The sequence below is a fragment of the Nymphaea colorata genome, chromosome 8 (assembly GCF_008831285.2).
Source record: "Nymphaea colorata isolate Beijing-Zhang1983 chromosome 8, ASM883128v2, whole genome shotgun sequence".
Lineage (NCBI taxonomy): Eukaryota > Viridiplantae > Streptophyta > Magnoliopsida > Nymphaeales > Nymphaeaceae > Nymphaea > Nymphaea colorata.
Window position 1 is genome coordinate 17,958,214 of NC_045145.1, and position 18,231 is coordinate 17,976,444.

An 18,231-nucleotide genomic window follows, 5' to 3' on the forward strand; every position below is an offset into this window, starting at 1 on the left:
TGTGAAGGAAGATGTCCATTTTGCTATTCGGCTGCGGCGGCATCCTCATTCTGCCGCTGGATGAGGGTGTCGTTTTGTCTTTCTACTCTCTTCCGCCCCTCTTATTTCGTTTTTTTGTGAGTTGTAATATATATTTTGTCTTTTGCTTCTGTCTTGCAGTTTGTTACTGTAACTATGAGACTTCTGGTCCTTAAATTTTGGTATACATTTCCATTTTATAGGCTCTCTCTCTCTCTCTCTCTCTCTATATATATATATATATATATATATATATATATATATATATATATATATATATATATATATATATATATATACATATATATATGGGAAATCCGACAGATCCGAGAGTTTCATGTTAAGGATAAAAACCAGACCCTCTAAACTTTTGCTAAAACATACTTTAATCAAAATATAAATGTCCTGATACATTTATAAACAGTAATTTGATATAAAACATGTTTCAGTTTAAGTTATTTTTACGATAAAAATTTTGATGTTATATCAGCCATTCAGTTTTACTTATAAAAATACGATTAGATTCAAAAGATGGTTAATTGAAAATATATTTCCCATCAACTTATTCTTCAGATCATATTTGTACGGTTAGATTAGAAAAAAACACCCCAATTATTGCATTTAAATAGTCTAGTTTTTGTTCTTACCAAGTGATCTGGGACCTACCAATTGTCCAATTCATTGAAGCAGTAACATCTATTGGTGAAAACTTATAGAGAAAAAGAAGGAGAAGAAAGGGAAATCAGGCAAATATAAGTCAACAAGGAAGCAATATGAGAAATAAGGACTAAGTTTTTCGAAAACGAACTCCTAATCGGCGTTTTGCATTTTTAGAAGAATTTTTGACGCGACAAATTTATGAACAACTGACCAAACCGATTATTTCAGAATTCCCACGAATAATAATACTGATGAATTTTATAAACTGCAGTCACAGTTTCAAATTACGAACAAAAGTTTGCCCCTAATTTGAAAGTTTGCCTTAATAATCAAAAGTAGCCGGCTCATGCCATGGCGCCAGATTGAACCAAAGTTTCACGCGCCTTAGGAGCGGTTTTGCATTCACCCGCGCTCCCTCTGCTGATTCCAGACAACCCATGATCAATTTCTTGAAGTTCTGTTGCGAAGATGCAGAAGAAGCAGCTAGATCGTTCCCTCCCTTTTGCATTCCATTACTGTTTCCTGCAATGACTGCTTCGCCAACTCGTTGGGACCTGTATTATACTGTTGCACGGAAGAGTGGAAGCGGCCCGAGAAGGTAACGTTTCGAGAGAACCTCAATCAGTATTCGTCTTCGATTTTTCGATTACTTCATGCGCGTTTGATTATGTTCTGGAACGGAAACCGACGAGCGATGTTGTAGGTCTTTTGCGCGTCACTTTTCCCCCTCTTTTGAATTCCTGGATATTTTCTCCTTCACAAGGTTAGATCAATGGTTCTTGAATTTCCGATCCTTCATGCGAAGCAAAATGCAGCTTTTCTTCTCACTCTGGGGACCTTTATTAAGGCTTACCCTTGATTAGCCTAGGTAATCCAGTCGGTGGAGCAGAGCGATTGAGGGAGAGGGAAGGGTGATTGTTAGTTGAGATTCTTCAGTGCTTGATTTATGCGAGTGTCTCGTAAACCCATCGTGTTGCAGTTCTTGAATGCCCTTGCACGCACTTAATTTTTCCTCCTTTTAAAGGCTGGTGATTCTGTTTCTTTATTTGCTTTTCACTTTCTAATGGTTGTTGTAGGAAAGCTCCATACGATCGATCGGTTATTTGGGAGTGAAACGCGATTCTGTGGCCTGTCAAAATGATCGAACCTGAGAGATAACAGGAATCCGTACAATGCAATCAGGTGCACTGTTCCTCTTTCAGTCTCCTATTTGTACTTTGTAAAAGGCTGTTTTGGAAGTAAGGTGCTCCTCTATATGGCAAATGGACGGTAAGATTGTGAACATGGTCTAAAACGGTTGTGTTCTGCATAATAAGTCAGTCACCGAAACCTTTATCATTCCTCTTCTTTTACTCGTCTAGCTTTTCAATGCTCACCATTCAAGGGAGCAAGGGAGAGGGTATTGGGGTTAGTTCTCAGCAAGTCAACATGGTATGAAGGGAGCCAAATTGTTCACTCCCACAAACTGCTGTACAGGGAGATGGGGTGTTATTTCTTTTCTGATGAAGATTAAGCCTGGAGATTGCATAGCAGCATAGCCTTGGTGGGAGTTTGGGATGATTATGGTTCTAGATGTTTTCTAGCAAATGCACGTCCCTTTAACATCTTTTTTGGTAGCCAAATAAATAACTGTTCAGAATCCAACCGGAAATTCTGCCAGTCTACTTGTGTAAAATCAATGGGGTCTCGTCCCCTATACATGCTCGTGCTTGCCTGAGTGGATGGCTACTCTGAGATGCGAGCTTCTTTTGGATGCTTGTCATCATTTCCATGTTGACGAAGTATTCTAGAGGCAGAGCAACTCTGCTTTACACCCCCGATTTTTGCATGCTCGTCAGATATTGATGAATATAGCTTCATGTGCTTCTTAATCTTCTATTGTTGTTCTTTGTTTTCAAACATCCACATATTATAAGCATAGGTCCACGTGCTTGCATCTTCTCTTTGTTGGGCTTATTTTTTGCGCTATTTGAAAGAAATGCATTTGTTGGCAGCTTTCCCAGTTTAATTTTTACATCAAATTCTACAAGATTTTATACTTGTTACTCCCTAGACTCAGAGCCAGCTCTGAGCGATCTCTTTTTACCATATTATTACGGATATAATTATAAAAAACTAGTTTATCGGGAATTTTAGACGAAGATTCCCATAAAGTCAGATTTTCAGCGTTAACTCTTGGTTATATTGAATATCCTTCAACCAATTGATAAAAAGCCGAGCCAAATAATTTGAACTAAGTAGTCGCTGAACCATACCGCATAGTTCCGGCAACAACGAAATTAAGCTGCAGAAAGCACGGCAGCGAGACTACTGGGAGCCACAGAACACCGGTCATAATATTCAATCCGCGCATTCTTTTTTTTAATAAATCTATACGTTTCCAATTATTGGAGCTCATGAAGAAGATATATTTGTACATCAGCTCAAAACATTAGCAGACGACTAGACAGGCACCATTTTTCAAAAAAGATATATGAAAAAAATGGGAAAATCAAAATATTTTAAAAATAAATGACAGATGTAAAAAACATTTCTTCTAACTTCTTTCATTTTCCCTTTTCTCAAAAAAGTACTTCTAATATGTTTTAAACATTCGAGGGTTTTTGACATACAATTAAATATTTTGAGTTTCGATCAATGTTTTTGTAAGTAATTAGTAGAAAACACAAAGTTTTATTTAAAGCCTTTTGAATTTCACTTTTTTGCATGAAAAACATGCTTCCTGGTTACAATTTAAGAAAAGCTTCGTTGAGGAAAACCTGAAAATGGTATTTGTGACAATGTTATGTAAATTAGTTACTAAAGATTGCATGAGGACCTGATAAATATAGAACCAAAGCGCCAGATAATGAAAGTTTGTTATTTCGTCCTCCTCTAGTGCTCCAATCTTCATAGTTGCTTTTCCTGAGAGTCAATTAATTGCACTTGTGGAAAAGAGTTGTTGCTATTTAATGAACTCGAGCTCGTTTCATATCAATTTAGGAAGTTATTCTTCAAGGCAAAATATTTACTTCACACATGGACATGGTTGAAACTAGACTTTATCTATTTGATGCATTGTCCATGTTTCTTGTTCTGCAAATGATTTCATCTTCTTTCCAGCAGTGTCCTGGCTTGAGTGTGATTAACTCCTACTCCTCAAGCCACGTCAAATTATATTTTCTACAAAAAATGAGGATAGCTGGTGTTCAGGAACACAAGGGTAGCTTAAAGGAAGATCTTATAAAAAAGCATCAAGGTTATCAGATGATAATATAATGCATCAGATTATAGATGATTCACATATTTATGAACATCTATCAATTACCTAGCGAACATCTACCATACTAATGTCTATTTATTCGGACGCCCCCAGTTTGTTTGAAACGTATATAGAAATTAGAGGTCCACAAACTGTGTGATCTAATAACTTGTAATGCATCAGGTCTCTTGACCTTACATCTTTCAACAGAAACTAATAGTTAACATATCCTACATGTGTCTGAAGTATTCTGGTGGTGGAACCAAACTGGAATTGCATAATCCACGTAACGTGAACCCTAATACAACAGAGATCCAGAAATTACAAATGATGGACAAGATGCAGCAAATAAACAGCCTATGGCTTAAATTATAGGTTCCACTTTTCGTGACTGCTCAGAACTCTAGGATTGGCATCATGAAGGACCTTAAGGACGAGAAAAACATGCTTAGTAATTAAACACCAATATACAAGGCAGTAACTACAGAAACCAAGTAAAAAGAAGTGACTTTCGTACCAAATTGATAGTGGAATATGTCGCTGGTTGGTAAGTCTACGTACATATCCTCATGAAGTTGCTGATGGTAGTCATAACAGCTTATTGCGTCTGTACACTAAAAAAAAAATAAAGGCATGCTGTATGAGAGAGACAGAGAGAGACACCATGAGAAACTAAATCTTTCAGGAACATATCAAAGTAAGAAGCCATTAAAGGGCGAAACAGATGCCTCAGAAGTTCTATAACCTAGCTTCTATTTCAACCAAAAACTGATGTCTGATTCTCTTGCAGCATCTTGAACTTTCAGCTTTCTTAATTGTTTCTTTTGAATCATTCCAAGACAGCATGAAAAACACATCTGGAGTGTCATTTTTACATGGTACGCTTCTTCCTCTGCATGTATGTTGTACCTCATAGTATAAATTAAGAAAGACCTGCAATATCCTGCAATGCATATGATACCTACTAATTATAAATTAACAGATTCCAATGTTTAATGAACTAAATATAATAAAAATATTCTGTTTCTGACAATCCAAGTATATCTATGTCTACGGTTTCAGACAATTCTGTGGGTGGCCCCTCTTGTTTCGTGTACAGAGTTTGTATGTTCGGACATGCTTGATTTGGACTAATGAAAGCAAGACATGCCACGGCATGCAGTTAATGGCTGGTAGATGGCTGCTGCTGTCAGGTGATGCTTTCTTGGGCTTATTGATAATGTTTTCAGTTTGACTAACTTCTAGCTTATGGCTGTGTCAAGGGCTAAAATCATGCGGGATAACTGACTTCCATTTATTAGCTGCTTGCCATGGTCAACAGTACAGTGGGCAGCTACTAGTGATTGGTGAACCTTCTCAAAAGATGACTGGTGCATGGATATGGTTAAAGCTGCAATGGTGGAGGTATTCTCCTCCCCCACGAGATCCTTGCCTTTCTCATCATTAGCGCCTTTCAAGGGTCTTCCTTTCCTCTCTTTGTTCAGCACGACATAACTCCCCATTTTCACTGAGCGTACTGCTATAAGTCTGCATAATTCCTCATTGCCTATTGCAAAACGAAAAGCAGCATTTCCAAAATTCTTGCATTTTATTATATGAGGAGACAATATTTAATCGGATGGGCTAATAACTACGTTTGACACAACTGGAACCATTTATGCATTTTTAACTACATTGAATAAGTTAACCACTAATGCGCGTTTAGGTGCAGAGAGCTTCTTCCCTTTTGAACCATATGAAGTTGATATGGGGATAATAATCTCTCGTCCTAAGGTAACCGGTGTTTTTGTTTGATGTGGATCATATTACAAAGTGGTCTTTTCAAGGTCGTTTGACAGTAAGGATATTTTGTGAGTCAATTATTAAACATATCATGAAACACTCATGATGTGTCCCTACTGCAAACAACCCCAAATCATGTTGGGGTTTTATAATTTAAATTGTTAACAGAGCTGGTTACATTATGCTCTTCCAGTGTTAATGGCTGAAAATGATAAAAATACCTTTGATGGTATATGCGAAGAGCTCCTTTATAAGGACAAAAGTGGAATTCAAAAAAACGATTTTTGAAAAGAAAAGGTATCCCTCTAATGAAATAGTGGGACATGGGTTCCGTGTTAACCATCATATAGGGGGTTCAAATGAATTCTCAGCATTTTTCAGTGTGTAAAATGTCATTTAGGCAATGTGTGTATGATTTCATATTATTCCTTGCAGCTTTAACCAAGAAGATCACATTTTTATGGTTTTTTTCTTTTTGTTTGCAAGCGGTAACTTAAAATTAAAGTGCTAGTGTTTCACAGCAAAGTTGTCTTTTGTAAAGACATCACTAGTTCTTATTTATCTAACCAGAGACAGCTGTTTGTGTTGGCCCATGCCTAACGTTAGAATTATAATACGAGATGAAGCACGATAATATTGACAAGATTGGTTCTCATTTTATGGTAATATAGTTATTACTGCATACCAGATAATAATACAAAAAATAGTAAATTACAATACCCATAACATCTTGTCAGCGAACCATATTAGGAGGAGGAATGTAGAAGGTTTGAACTTGGGCTGGATTTACCATATTGACCGTCTCAAATCCTTAACCAGATGTGGGAACAGACTAGGATTTGGATTTTAAACTTTTTAACCGAACCCAAATCTGACAGAGGTATGACCTGAACTTCACATGTAACGGGTTGGGGGTCGGGTTCTTGGTGTGGTTCTTACTGCTTCTCCAATTCGGGCTTGGGCTCAGTTGCCTAACCGGTATGTCAAGTCCGAGTCTGGACAATATTCAGAATCATTGTCCTTACCGAATCTAAAATACATGGAGCCGATTTCAGTTTTTAAGAGAAATACATAAAAGGTATGGTCGGTTCTTGTAGGAGGTTCAGAGATCAAATTCGGAGTTGAATTCCTCCGATGTATCGACGGCTGGAGCATTCACGAAGACAGCGTTGCTCGAGGGACGTTGATGAGGGAAAAGGCGGAAAGGAAGGTAAAGAGAAGGCACAGGAAGGAGCGGTGGCACATTCGTCCTCTCTCTCTCTCTCTCTCTCTCTCTCTCTCTCTCTTCATCTACCTTTCAAAACCACCTCTCTCTCTCTCTCTCTCTCTCTCTCTCATACCTATTAGAACGATGGGGGACGTGCCTTCATCCCCTTCTTGCGCGACGGGGGGCTTTCAGCCGCAACTGTGAGAATGGAAGAGGAAAGATCGACCACGGCCGCTCCCAGCACCGCGGCGGCAGCTTCTTCAGAGCGCACTGTTGACCCCACTCCTCTGCTCGGAGGGGGAAATGGCGACGGCGGAGCCGGTCGTCGCAACAACCTGGCCTTCTTGATCAGCCGGGCCGCCAGCCGCAGAGGCCTGCGGGAACCGTCCATGGTGGTTCGGCGGACGGCCGCCCGGCAGCTCGAAGAGCGCCGGGCCGACTGGGGCTACTCGAAGCCGGTTGTTGCTCTGGACGTCACGTGGAACCTCGTCTTCATTCTCGTCTCCATAGTCGTGCTCTCTTCTTCCGTTAGGGAGAGACCCAATACCCCGATCAGAATTTGGATATGCGGGTATGCCTTACAGTGCCTTCTGCACGTGATCTTTGTATGGATGGAGTACAGAAGGAGGAATCGCCGTCGCTCGCCCGGTGAGGGCGGAGGTCCTCCTTCCGGCAGCGGAGAACAGGATTCCGATGCCCTCGAAAGTGAAGATGATGATGAAGAGGATGGTTACAGGAGTCAAGCTTCCGGCAACCGGTCTAGGTACTCATAGTGATCCTTTTACGCAGTTGGATTCACCAATTCTTGTTTTTTCTTCGAAACGTTCGGCATGATGGCTTGAATCTTGGTAGCTAAGATACTGTGAAAACGATCGTCGAATTAAATTCTTGTTCAATATTATAACTAGAAGATTGCTCCTGTTGTTGCTAACTTGTTGAAGGATGATTTCTTGGTTTACTTTTTACACCTTACTTAAAATCTCGCGTGGTGGTTCGGCTTAATAGTTCTTCAAAATAATAAGTATCTGTTGATTGATATGCGACAATTGTAAGAACAGTCTGACAGCTTCCTGGAGATTGAAGGCAGCAGTGCTGCTTGGTTAAGCTTTATAAGAACGGGGTGTTTGCTTCCTGTAATGAAGATGAGTATTACTTGAATAAGCTGATGATTCTAGGAAACCTACTAGCAATCCTAAACGTTATGTTTATACGTCAACAGCGTGAAAAGCTTTAGTATCGGCGCCTTGTTATGTTTTTGTTTGCGAGGAGATTCCAAGACACTGTAAACATGTGCACCAAGGCATGGATAAGGCGTAGATGTTTCGTCTCGTGAACGGTTCTCTAGAGAGGGCGTACCTTTTGCCGTGAAGGTCCATTTTGCCCTGTTTACCATTCAATTCCTTCTTGTGAGGGATACGGAAGAGTTGGGAAGGGAAAAGGAGAGATGGTGAAAAATAGAAGATAGATGAAACCATAAATTATTCAAAGTGAACCTAAAATAAATGATGAATAAAAGTATTGACTTTTAATAGTGGGTTAAATTAGATATATAGATGGTGTGATTACAGTATGATAAATAAAGGATTTAGGATTTGAAATTTTGAATCATACAACGGTTGCTCCTGTCTTGTCTATGAAAAAGGGAAAGAAAGGCCTAGTTTATGAGAAAAGGTGCTATTCTTGAGAATGTGTAATCCCAAAACACGGTGCACCTATCAAGAGCCCATTTGAAAAAGGATGCAAGATAGAAGGCTCTTGTGAGTATGAGTATGTTGTGCAAGATCATGCCCCAGAGGTAAAATAGCTCAAAGTTGAAAGCAGACCCAAGTGTCTCATCACAAGCCTGCAGAAGTAACTTTGAGTAGTTGGAGCTGATCGGTCATGGGGCACAGTTGCATGTAGGAATGGGTAAATTTCGTTATCTTGTCAATTCCATTGTAGGTCTGAAATTTTTTTTTCAGGTAGATTATTTAAGGATATTTGTTTCAATTTGTTTATAATAGTAAAGTAGTTCTAATAACTGATGTTGTTAAGGGTTGAATTTTGAAATTATTCTCAATTGCATCTATTTGGTTTCAGTCTTTCAGATTATCAGTGCCTAGTGTTTCTGATACAACATAAGGATCTGGTCAGTAGCAAATCTAACATCAAATATTTTGTTGCTGAATCAAGCTGCCTGAATTTACACTATTCCTTTTAAAACTAGAATGATTATAAACCTATTCAAACTTAATTGATGAATTCTCCGTCTCAAGTGTGTCTTGGATTTAATATTTGATTTCCTAATTATATGGTTGCTACTCAATGGAAAGTCGGACTCATGTTGACGTGACATGATGTGGGTGCTTCACTTGCAATACAAAGCAATGAATGCAAATACAGAAAATTTTCTTGATAAAAATTGTCGAAAGGCTATGTAGGAGCAGAGTGTAGTTGATACTCTATATTAGAAAATATGTAAATACATGTAGATATGTTGTATTTATGCACACATATATATTTAATCATAGTTGTATATGTTTTATACATGTACATTTATGGTTATATATGTATATAACTATATATTATAAATCCGATGTATGTGCTTATGCATAGGTTTAAGTCTGTATTTTTATGTTTTTCTATTTTTTTATTTATTTTTGTATTTAGTTTTATATCTGGACGCTTTTGGAGTTTGACCAGATTGGAGCTAGTTGGTTGACTAGCTCCAATGGTTTCTTTTAGCGCTGTTGGAGCTACAAATGGCTAATTCTCTTTGAGTCTTTTTCTATATTCTCATGTTGTTTCATCTAGGACTAAGGGAGAAATTTCATTTATAATAGCACCATTCTAACTTCTAAGCCTTACTTTTACTGTTTACTACTAAAGTCTTTTGTCCATTTCCCTTCAGCTTCGTTGTTATTATTTTGTGATTTTGATTGAGGATTATCTTGGCTATTATTAGCCTTTTTAGCAGAGATAATTTAGGCTGCTTTCAGCCTCCTTTTCATGGTATCAGAGCACTGGTTTGGGCTTTGATTTGCACAGTTTTCTTGCTGGTTCATAAGTGTGGTGTTCACCAACTGGTTGGTGAAATTACTGAAGCTAGAAATTGTCAATTTATTGAAGAAAGATTGTTGCTGCCCTTGCACAAGACTGTTATCAACCGTGGCGATTCTGCTGACTGCACACCTTTTTGTAGCTTGGTAATTGGTGTTCAAAATGCCTGCCAAGTGCCAACTATCCAATAATTTTTCTACATCAGCGTAGATCTCCATTCAGCCAGAAATTTACTGATTCTTTTGCTGAAGGAGTGCTGAAAATAGCTGAATCTAAGTTCTGGGGTTGCTCCGTTCATTAGCAGCTTCTGGTGTACTCACCAATTGTTCAATGAAATTATTGTGAATGGTGAACCAGAATTATCTAAGATACTTTGCTGAGATTAGGAGAGATGAAGTTGATGTTGGATTCTTTCAAATTCTACAAGGATTGAGGCCAGAATTTGAACAAATTAGGTGAACATTATTGTTTTTTGCCCCTCCTCCACACAAACTAGAATGCATATGAATAAAGGTGATGATAGTGTGCATGTCTGTAAACAAGAAGAGCAAAAAGTTTTGGCTGCATCTAGACCCAGAAACAATATTAAAACTTATAAGCGCCCTTATTTTAAGAATCAAAATAAAGGAGAATACAAGGTTACTTGCCACTTTTGTCATGAACGAAGTCACATATGACCACAATGTCCTAAACTTAAAGAACGGCAACCACAAAACTATGGTGGCCATTCTTACCTTGGAGGAGGAACCCTCAATCAAGGAGGACAAAACAATGGAAGACAATTTTATCAAACTAATCTCAAAAAGGTTGCAAGTGTTCAAAATAAAGGATGTGAACTTGCCTCCATTTTTTCAATTTTGAATCAAGTGATGACGGCTCTTCAGCCCATGATTAAGGAATCAAACACAGGAGCATTGGTAAGATCGACATCCAGTTCTACTACTATTGATAAGTGTTTGTCTCTTAGATTCCTGTGCATCATTTCACATGACACCTAATATGTCCCTCTTAACAAAGTTAAACAAGTTCAAAAGGTATCTAATATTTTTATCATTGAAGAAGCATCATTAAGTGTTAAAGGAATTGAAAATTTTGAAAATGAATATAATGTAAGCAGAAGTTTTACATACCAAAAATTAGCTATGTTCCTAAACTTAATCTCAATTTACTTTCGGTTTCACAAATATCTGACCATGGTTTATATAATATTTTCTCATCAAATAAATGTCGGGTATAAGACCACCACTCAAAGAAATTGATTGGGGAAGGTTTTAGGAAGGGTGATCTATATTACATGAACAATCTAAGTATTCCCAAAGAATCTTTTTGTACCGTTGCAAAAAAAGTGGACATTAATTTTTTGGTATCAACGATTGGGACATCCTCATGCCCAATGTAAACACATTGACTTTGATGGCTCCTACCACAAATTTTTGTATTGAAAATTTTGAATGTAACGATTGGTTACATGGAAAGTTGAAATATATATTCATTTTGGTTTAAGAACATTCTTTATTTTGATGCCATTTGAACTTGTTCATTCCGATGTATGGGGATAGCCCTGATTCTCATATTATGTGATCTTTGTTGATGATTTTACAATGTATTGTTGGATTTACTTTCTAAAATTTAAATCAAAGGTGTTCATTACTTTATATGCTTTCATAATTTGATTACAATCAATTTAATGCTAAAGTAAAGATCATAAGAACAGACTCTGGAAGATAATATATTTCAAATGAGTTTCAGAATTACTTAGAAAACTTTGGGATATTTCATAAAAATCTTGCTAAAAATATCCCAACAAAATGGTTTATTCAAAAGAAAACATAGACATATCATGTAAACTACAAGAACTCTTCTCATTTCCAAGAATGCTCCTAAAATTTTTTGGGCTGATACTGCCCTTGCCTCAGTTTATCTTATCAATAGAATGCCTTCAAAAGTTTTTGTCATATAGTACTCTTTTTGAAAAATTATTCAAATATAAACCAGATTATGAAGGACTTCGAATCTTTGGTTGCAAATACTTTGTACTAAATGATAAAGCTGACAAATTGAGTTTCAAAACCATAAAGTGTACTCTTATTGGGCATTTTGGAACACAAAAGTATTATGAATGTTATAATTTAGCAAATGACAAAGTAATTGTTTCTAGAAATGTGAGTTTCATTGACAATGTAAGTAGATTTGATGGAAGAAAATCAACTCAAGAAGATATGGATTATTTTTTCTTGTTCAAATATTTATCAAGGCTTGATGATAATGAATTGGATGATCATAAAGATGACATCAATAGTAATGAAAATGAAGCATCTAAAGACTTCATCACATATCAACGAAGAAATAGGCAATCAACTCAATCTGAGACAGCTCAAATTGAAAATACTAGTCTCATATCACATGCTGATCTCATTATTGAACTTAATCTTAGGAGATCCACTAGAGTACCTAAAATACCCAATAGATTTGTGTCTTATGAATCATGTAGTCCAAGACTTTGAATTATAGAGTTTGTTTAATTGCTAGTCATTCTTATCTTGAACCTCCTACATATAATGAAGCACAGGAGTATAAAGAGTGCCAAGATGCTATGGTACTAGAGTTAAAAGCACCAAAAATGACAACTTGGTAAATTCAAGATCTACCTTTAGGAAAGAAAGGAATTGGGTGTATATGGGTTTATAAAGTGAAACCAAGAGTGATGGGTCTCTAGAAAGATATAAAGCTAGGGTTGTAGCTAAAAGATATGTCGAAGAATTTGGAATATATTATTAAGAAACCTTTGCTTCTATTGCTAGGATATAAAGCTGGGGAGTTTTACTTTCCTCTTCATCCTCTTTAAATTTAATTGCTTATACATATGCCGATTAGGAAAGGGACCCAAACAACATACGTTCAACAACCGGTTTTTGTGTTTTCTTAGGTAAACCTCAGATCTCGTGGAAATGCAAGGAGCAACAGAAGGTGTCTCTATCATCCACAGAGGTAGAGTACAGGCCTACAGGGCCATGGATTCAACTATAATGGAGATAGTGTGGCTGCGACAACTTTTGTTGGATATGGGAACTGAGATAATAGAACCAACCAGGCTGTGTTGTGATCACAAGAGTTCTATACATATTGTCCAGAACCATCACCAAACATATGGAGATGGATTGCCATTTTTGGCGTGTAGAATTCTTGAAGGGGACAAAGAACTGCTGTATGTTGCCTTAGAATACCAACTTGCAAACTTTTTCATTAAAGCTTTGTGATCTCCTAGATCTAACTTTCTTTTTTAGCAAACTTTCAGTAATGTATGTATAGATTTGATATGTGTACTTGTATATGAGTTTATGTCTGTAGTTTGGAGTTTATGTCTGTATTTTTAGTGTTTTCCTCTATTTTTGATTTATTTTTGTATTTAGTTTTATATCTGAATAGTTTGTTGTTTTGACCAGATTGGAGCTAGTTGGTTGACTAGCTCCAGTGGGCTCTTTTTAGAGCGGTTATGGCCTACCAACGGTTAGTTGTCTTCGAGTTCTTTTTGTTGTGTATAAATGAGGGAGAAATCTCATTGGTATTAGCACTGTTCTAAACAGTATCTTTACTGTTTATTAATAAAGTTTTTGTCCATTTCCCTTCATCTTCCTTGTTATTCTTTTGTGCTGTTTGATGGAGGATCATCTTGGCTATTATTAGTCTTTTTATCAGAGATATTTTAGGCTGTTTTCAGCCTCCTTTTCACTTGGAAGCATCTGTATTGCAAGTCAAAAAATAAGAAAGATTGTTGTGACATCATCTTATTTCTTTTGGATCTTTGATAGGTCAACTTGGTTGGCTTTTTCTCCAGCTATCATGTACTTGACTTTTTCTACTGTATATGCTTTTACCTTCTAATACTGTTGCAGGAACCCATTTGGTTGTCTTTCATTTATTCATTCATGAATTTCTGAGGAATTATTGTACGTTTCTGTTTTCTGTGTCATTTGCTGGCATTTAGTTGCATCCTTTTTCAGACCCACTTAGAGTAGTCATAAATACACAAGTGATAATCCTTTGTTGAATATTCTACAGCGTTGTAAAGAGATGTGAATCTATTAACACAATGGTATCCTTCCTCTGGTGGATAGTTGGATTCTATTGGGTGGTTTCTGGAGGTGAGGATCTTCTGCAAAATGCTCCTCGTCTCTACTGGTAAGGGCTATAGTGTTAAAATAATATAACTGAGTTTGTGAACTACCACACAGTCTGATTGAGAAGTACCAGATACTAGAGACACATGACACTACCATTGCTTTTCCATTTTCATGCTGCAAAACTTAAAATATCCAAACCTGATGATCTTTTTTGGGTTTTTTACTGTTATATTAGGTGGATACTACGGTATTAGTGTTGTAATTACTAGTGATCTAAAAGAGAATATTTTGGTAGATACTAGATAGTTTTTATACACTTATTCTAGATTATATTTCATGAACCGAAAAAGGCTGACCATTCGTTTAGAAATATGTTTGTATAGTATTTAATGCATTGAGAAACATGTATTATATGTTAATCTCTAGGTATTTACTCATGGAGATCACATTCACCTTGCTTTTGTGAAATACAAGGCCAAAGCCTTCTACTAGGCAGTCTGAACCAGGATCACAAACGTTTTTCTTTGAAAAATAAGGTTATAAGTTATAACAGTCTTGCTTATTTGGTTATCCAACCACGATAAAGTATTAATGGTAGTTATTTTAATAATTTTTGACAGGACTGGGACACATTAATGGTGTAACAGACCTAGGCAGGGAATTTTTGCAAAGCACATAAAGAAATGACTGTATATATATATATATATATATATATATAGTTATATTTATATTATGGATTTTTTTTTTAATTTTGCGCTGCTAAAAACTGTCGCAATTGGTGCATTATGTGGCTAGAAACCATAGCCAGTGATTTACCATTGCGGAATGCACCATTTGTGACACCTTTTTAGCATCAAAAAATTTAATTTTACCCATCCAACAATGGATATTGCCTGGCTGATTTCAATTCACAGATATATATATATATATATATATATATATATATATATATATATATATATATAGGCACACACACACATATTTATATATAGAAAAAATGAATGGTGATTTAGCTATCTTGAATCACTTAACTCACTCATGAAGGCCGTCAGATTCATTGTGTTGGACAGTTGAGAGAAAAAAGGAGAAAATGCTACTTCCTTGTTGTTCTCTCACATCTATCACAATGGATCAAATAACCCACAGGAGACAAAGGTGATGGGGATGGGCATTTTCATTATTTAGTATTAGTTCCCACCTTCTTCTCTTTGTTTTTCTCTCAAGAATCTATCGTTATGGATCAGACGCCCCTCATGAGTGAGCTGGGTTACTATGGATAGTCACCATTCACTCCTTTATATATATATATATATATATAACTACAGATTACTGATCAAGTGGTAATAAATAATTTTCATTGGAAGTGTTTGAGCATCCATCTAAATTGATGGAATCTTATATTCTTAAGCTGTCAAGAGACTCAAGACAATTAAAGGTATGATTGACATCAAGTGCTCATGAAATTTGTTGGTGTCTTGGTAGCATAGGATCACATTTGTCTTTCCATACATAGTACTAGTTTCCATCATTATCTTTTTCTGATAACTGCATCATTTTTTTGCATGTGGGTTTGTGTGCAAGTTTTATGTTTAAATTAAATTGACATTTTTCCACATGAATTCCATGATCCTTGCAGGCTAGCAGTTGTATTTCTCGCTTTTGATGTCTTCTTTGCTATCTTTTGTGTTGCCCTGGCTTGCATGATTGGGATTGCTCTCTGCTGTTGCTTGCCCTGCATCATTGCAATATTATACGCAGTAGCAGGACAGGTTAGACAAAGATGGCCAACAATTTTTACAGTAATGCATTGACCTTTGTCTGAAACTGACACGTATTTCCATGCTGTAAAACAGGAAGGTGCTTCGGATGCTGATATCAGTTTGCTGCCAAGATATAGATATAGACAAGATGGTGGTGAGAAGAGTAGAATGGGTGAAGGAACCATGGTGCCTGTTGATGCTGGCTCAGAATTTTCAGCTAATGAGCGCCCACTTTCAGCAGATGATGCTGTAAGTTTTCCTTCAGTCGAGTTGTGTCACATTTTAGCGAGTAGTATAATAAGTGTCATTCTATTGTTTTATAATGTAAATATATTCTAAGTTCAAGAAAATCCTCTCTAATATCACATTATTGTTTTAGAGTGCAAATATATTTTTGGGGGGAAACTTAGAAACTAAGTGTAGAAATCATTTCGATCTTGTGCATGATGGTCCGTTTTAACTATGTGTCTTCTTCTTGGTTTAGTGGGGCAAATGAAAAGGGGGGGTGTTGTGATGCTAGAATATTCATGAAAATTCAAGGACCTTGATTTTTAAGCCTTTTTATATTACTTTTATGTCTTGTATTAAGCGGCCTAAGTAACATGAAGTTGTAAAAATGGTTGTTGCACCCTAGTGGACACGAGTCAAGTGTGGCAACAAACAAATTGCTTTTTTTTTGGGGTCAAATCAATGATTATATATATCATCACTGCACACTCTGCACCCTGTGCTTGTGTGACATAGCTAAGTGTCTATTCTTAATCATCTAGTTCACATCCACAGTAATATCATTGTGAAAATAAAATTGCCACAAATCTCAACCAACATATTTGAGTGGGCATAACCTAGTTAATCTCTTCCGCTCCTCTCTGTCTGTCTCTCTCTCTCTCTCTCTCTCTCTCTCTCTCTCTCTCACACACACACACACACACACACGCAAACCCCCTATGAAGAATACTGTATCGCGGTATTTTCTTAGCTCTTCCATAGGAAAATTCAGCTTGTGACCAATATCATGTGGTAACTGCTTAAAGCCCCCTGCATTCAGTTGCTAGGGAAGGCATCCTGAACAAATGAACTGCATTCTCTAAAATCCATGTTGAATGAAAAATTCAAGAAGCCTAGCTAGTGTGTGATATCGAATAGGAAGTTTATCAATATATATACACATTTTTTCCTTCGTATGCAATGATGAGATCTTCCAATACCTAGTCTACTATGTCGTACAGTAACACCATCCCATGGGAAAGCTCGAAATACAGACTTCAGACTCATAGGATTGAAATTTAATCTAGTGTCTTTGTGTCCACGGCTTATCCTTTCAACTACTTTACCTGTTTACCAGCTGTTTTCCATTTTTGGTGGTAATGAATGTCAAAACTACCTCTATGATTACATTCATCGTATCACCGGTGACTTCAGCTTTTTCTGTCACGTGCGGAAACAAGATCAAGATTTTGCTATGCTATGGGTTATTGTCGATTATTTTTTCCAGTGACTTGTGATCCTGTGAAATTTAAAAATATGTAAGGCATTATAAAATATTTGAAGTGGAATGACTTCCTAATTGTCAAGGATTTGTCATGTGAGACTTCATATGCATGAGATTAATATGTCACAGCCACCTCAAGAATATGTTTGGTTTGTGGATTGCAATTGTATGCGTTTCTAGTGAACTGCAATGGATATAATATGTTGGGTTGTGGCTCATGGGAGTTCCTGAGTTTCCTTAAGAATAAAGCCTAGAAAAGTTGGTTCTCATTTTTTGGATGTCATGTTCGGATTCATATAAAATTATATTGGCAGTTATCTTACTGTTTCTTTGTTAAGGTTTACTTGTTCAACTCAGTTATACTTGTTATAATAATTGAATCGTCGTCCCTTTGTTGTTTCAGGAATGTTGTATCTGTTTGACAGCATACGAAGATGGGGCTGAAATCCATGCACTTCCATGCAAACATCATTTCCACACAGCATGCATTGTGAAATGGCTTCGAATTAACGCAACTTGTCCACTATGTAAATACAATATTCTCAAGGGAAATGAACAGGTCTGACTTTCTGACCTTTTATGTATGTCTTGGACATAAATGTCAAAAGGAGAGAAAATGTATGACATTTTGAACGGCTCGAGTATCGTTTCTGATGTTGCTCGTGGTGATTTTCATTTAAAGGTCGGTTGGCCTTGTTATGTGAGGCAGTCTATGCAGGCCCTAGCAATGCTTCATCAGTCTTTTCTTCTTACTCTCTCTGCTTGATGTCTCAACAATCTGAACCAGAATTCTCAATCTTATGTTCCTGTGCCATTGCATTGAATCCTGTCTGAAAAAGAAAAATTGAACGTGTAGCAGTGGCTACAGTTTATTGATCCTGTATTTGGTGTTATTGGCTCTGATCACGAGC

The 18,231-nt window shown here is 36.8% G+C and overlaps 1 protein-coding gene across 3 annotated transcripts; it reads left to right on the forward strand.

Annotated features, from left to right (window-relative positions):
- Positions 1-1,030: 1,030 nt before the first annotated feature.
- On the forward strand, positions 1,031-18,033 carry LOC116258299 (E3 ubiquitin protein ligase RIE1). Of its 3 annotated transcripts, XM_031635380.2 has the most exons (9): positions 1,036-1,276; positions 1,755-1,860; positions 4,982-5,112; positions 5,221-5,323; positions 6,799-7,671; positions 14,007-14,126; positions 15,705-15,837; positions 15,922-16,077; positions 17,724-18,033. In XM_031635380.2, exons 5-9 carry the CDS (start codon positions 7,115-7,117, stop codon positions 17,883-17,885), a joined length of 1,128 nt encoding a protein of 375 aa, XP_031491240.1. In that variant the 5' UTR covers positions 1,036-1,276; positions 1,755-1,860; positions 4,982-5,112; positions 5,221-5,323; positions 6,799-7,114; the 3' UTR covers positions 17,886-18,033. The 3 variants fall into 3 exon arrangements, with proteins under 3 accessions (XP_031491241.1, XP_031491240.1, XP_049934964.1); XM_031635381.2 differs by lacking the exon at positions 14,007-14,126 and having other exon boundaries at positions 1,031-1,276; positions 1,755-5,112; XM_050079007.1 differs by lacking the exons at positions 1,036-1,276; positions 1,755-1,860 and having other exon boundaries at positions 3,318-5,112.
- Positions 18,034-18,231: the final 198 nt, after the last annotated feature.

Excerpts from the sequence above, each read along its gene's own strand:
- LOC116258299 (XM_031635380.2), top strand. The coding sequence starts at position 7,115 with ATGGAAGAGGAAAGATCGACCACGGCCGCTCCCAGCACCGCGGCGGCA. Across the intron at positions 14,127-15,704 it reads AATGCTCCTCGTCTCTACTG|GCTAGCAGTTGTATTTCTCG; the intron begins GTAAGGGCTATA and ends TGATCCTTGCAG. Across the intron at positions 16,078-17,723 it reads CACTTTCAGCAGATGATGCT|GAATGTTGTATCTGTTTGAC; the intron begins GTAAGTTTTCCT and ends TTGTTGTTTCAG.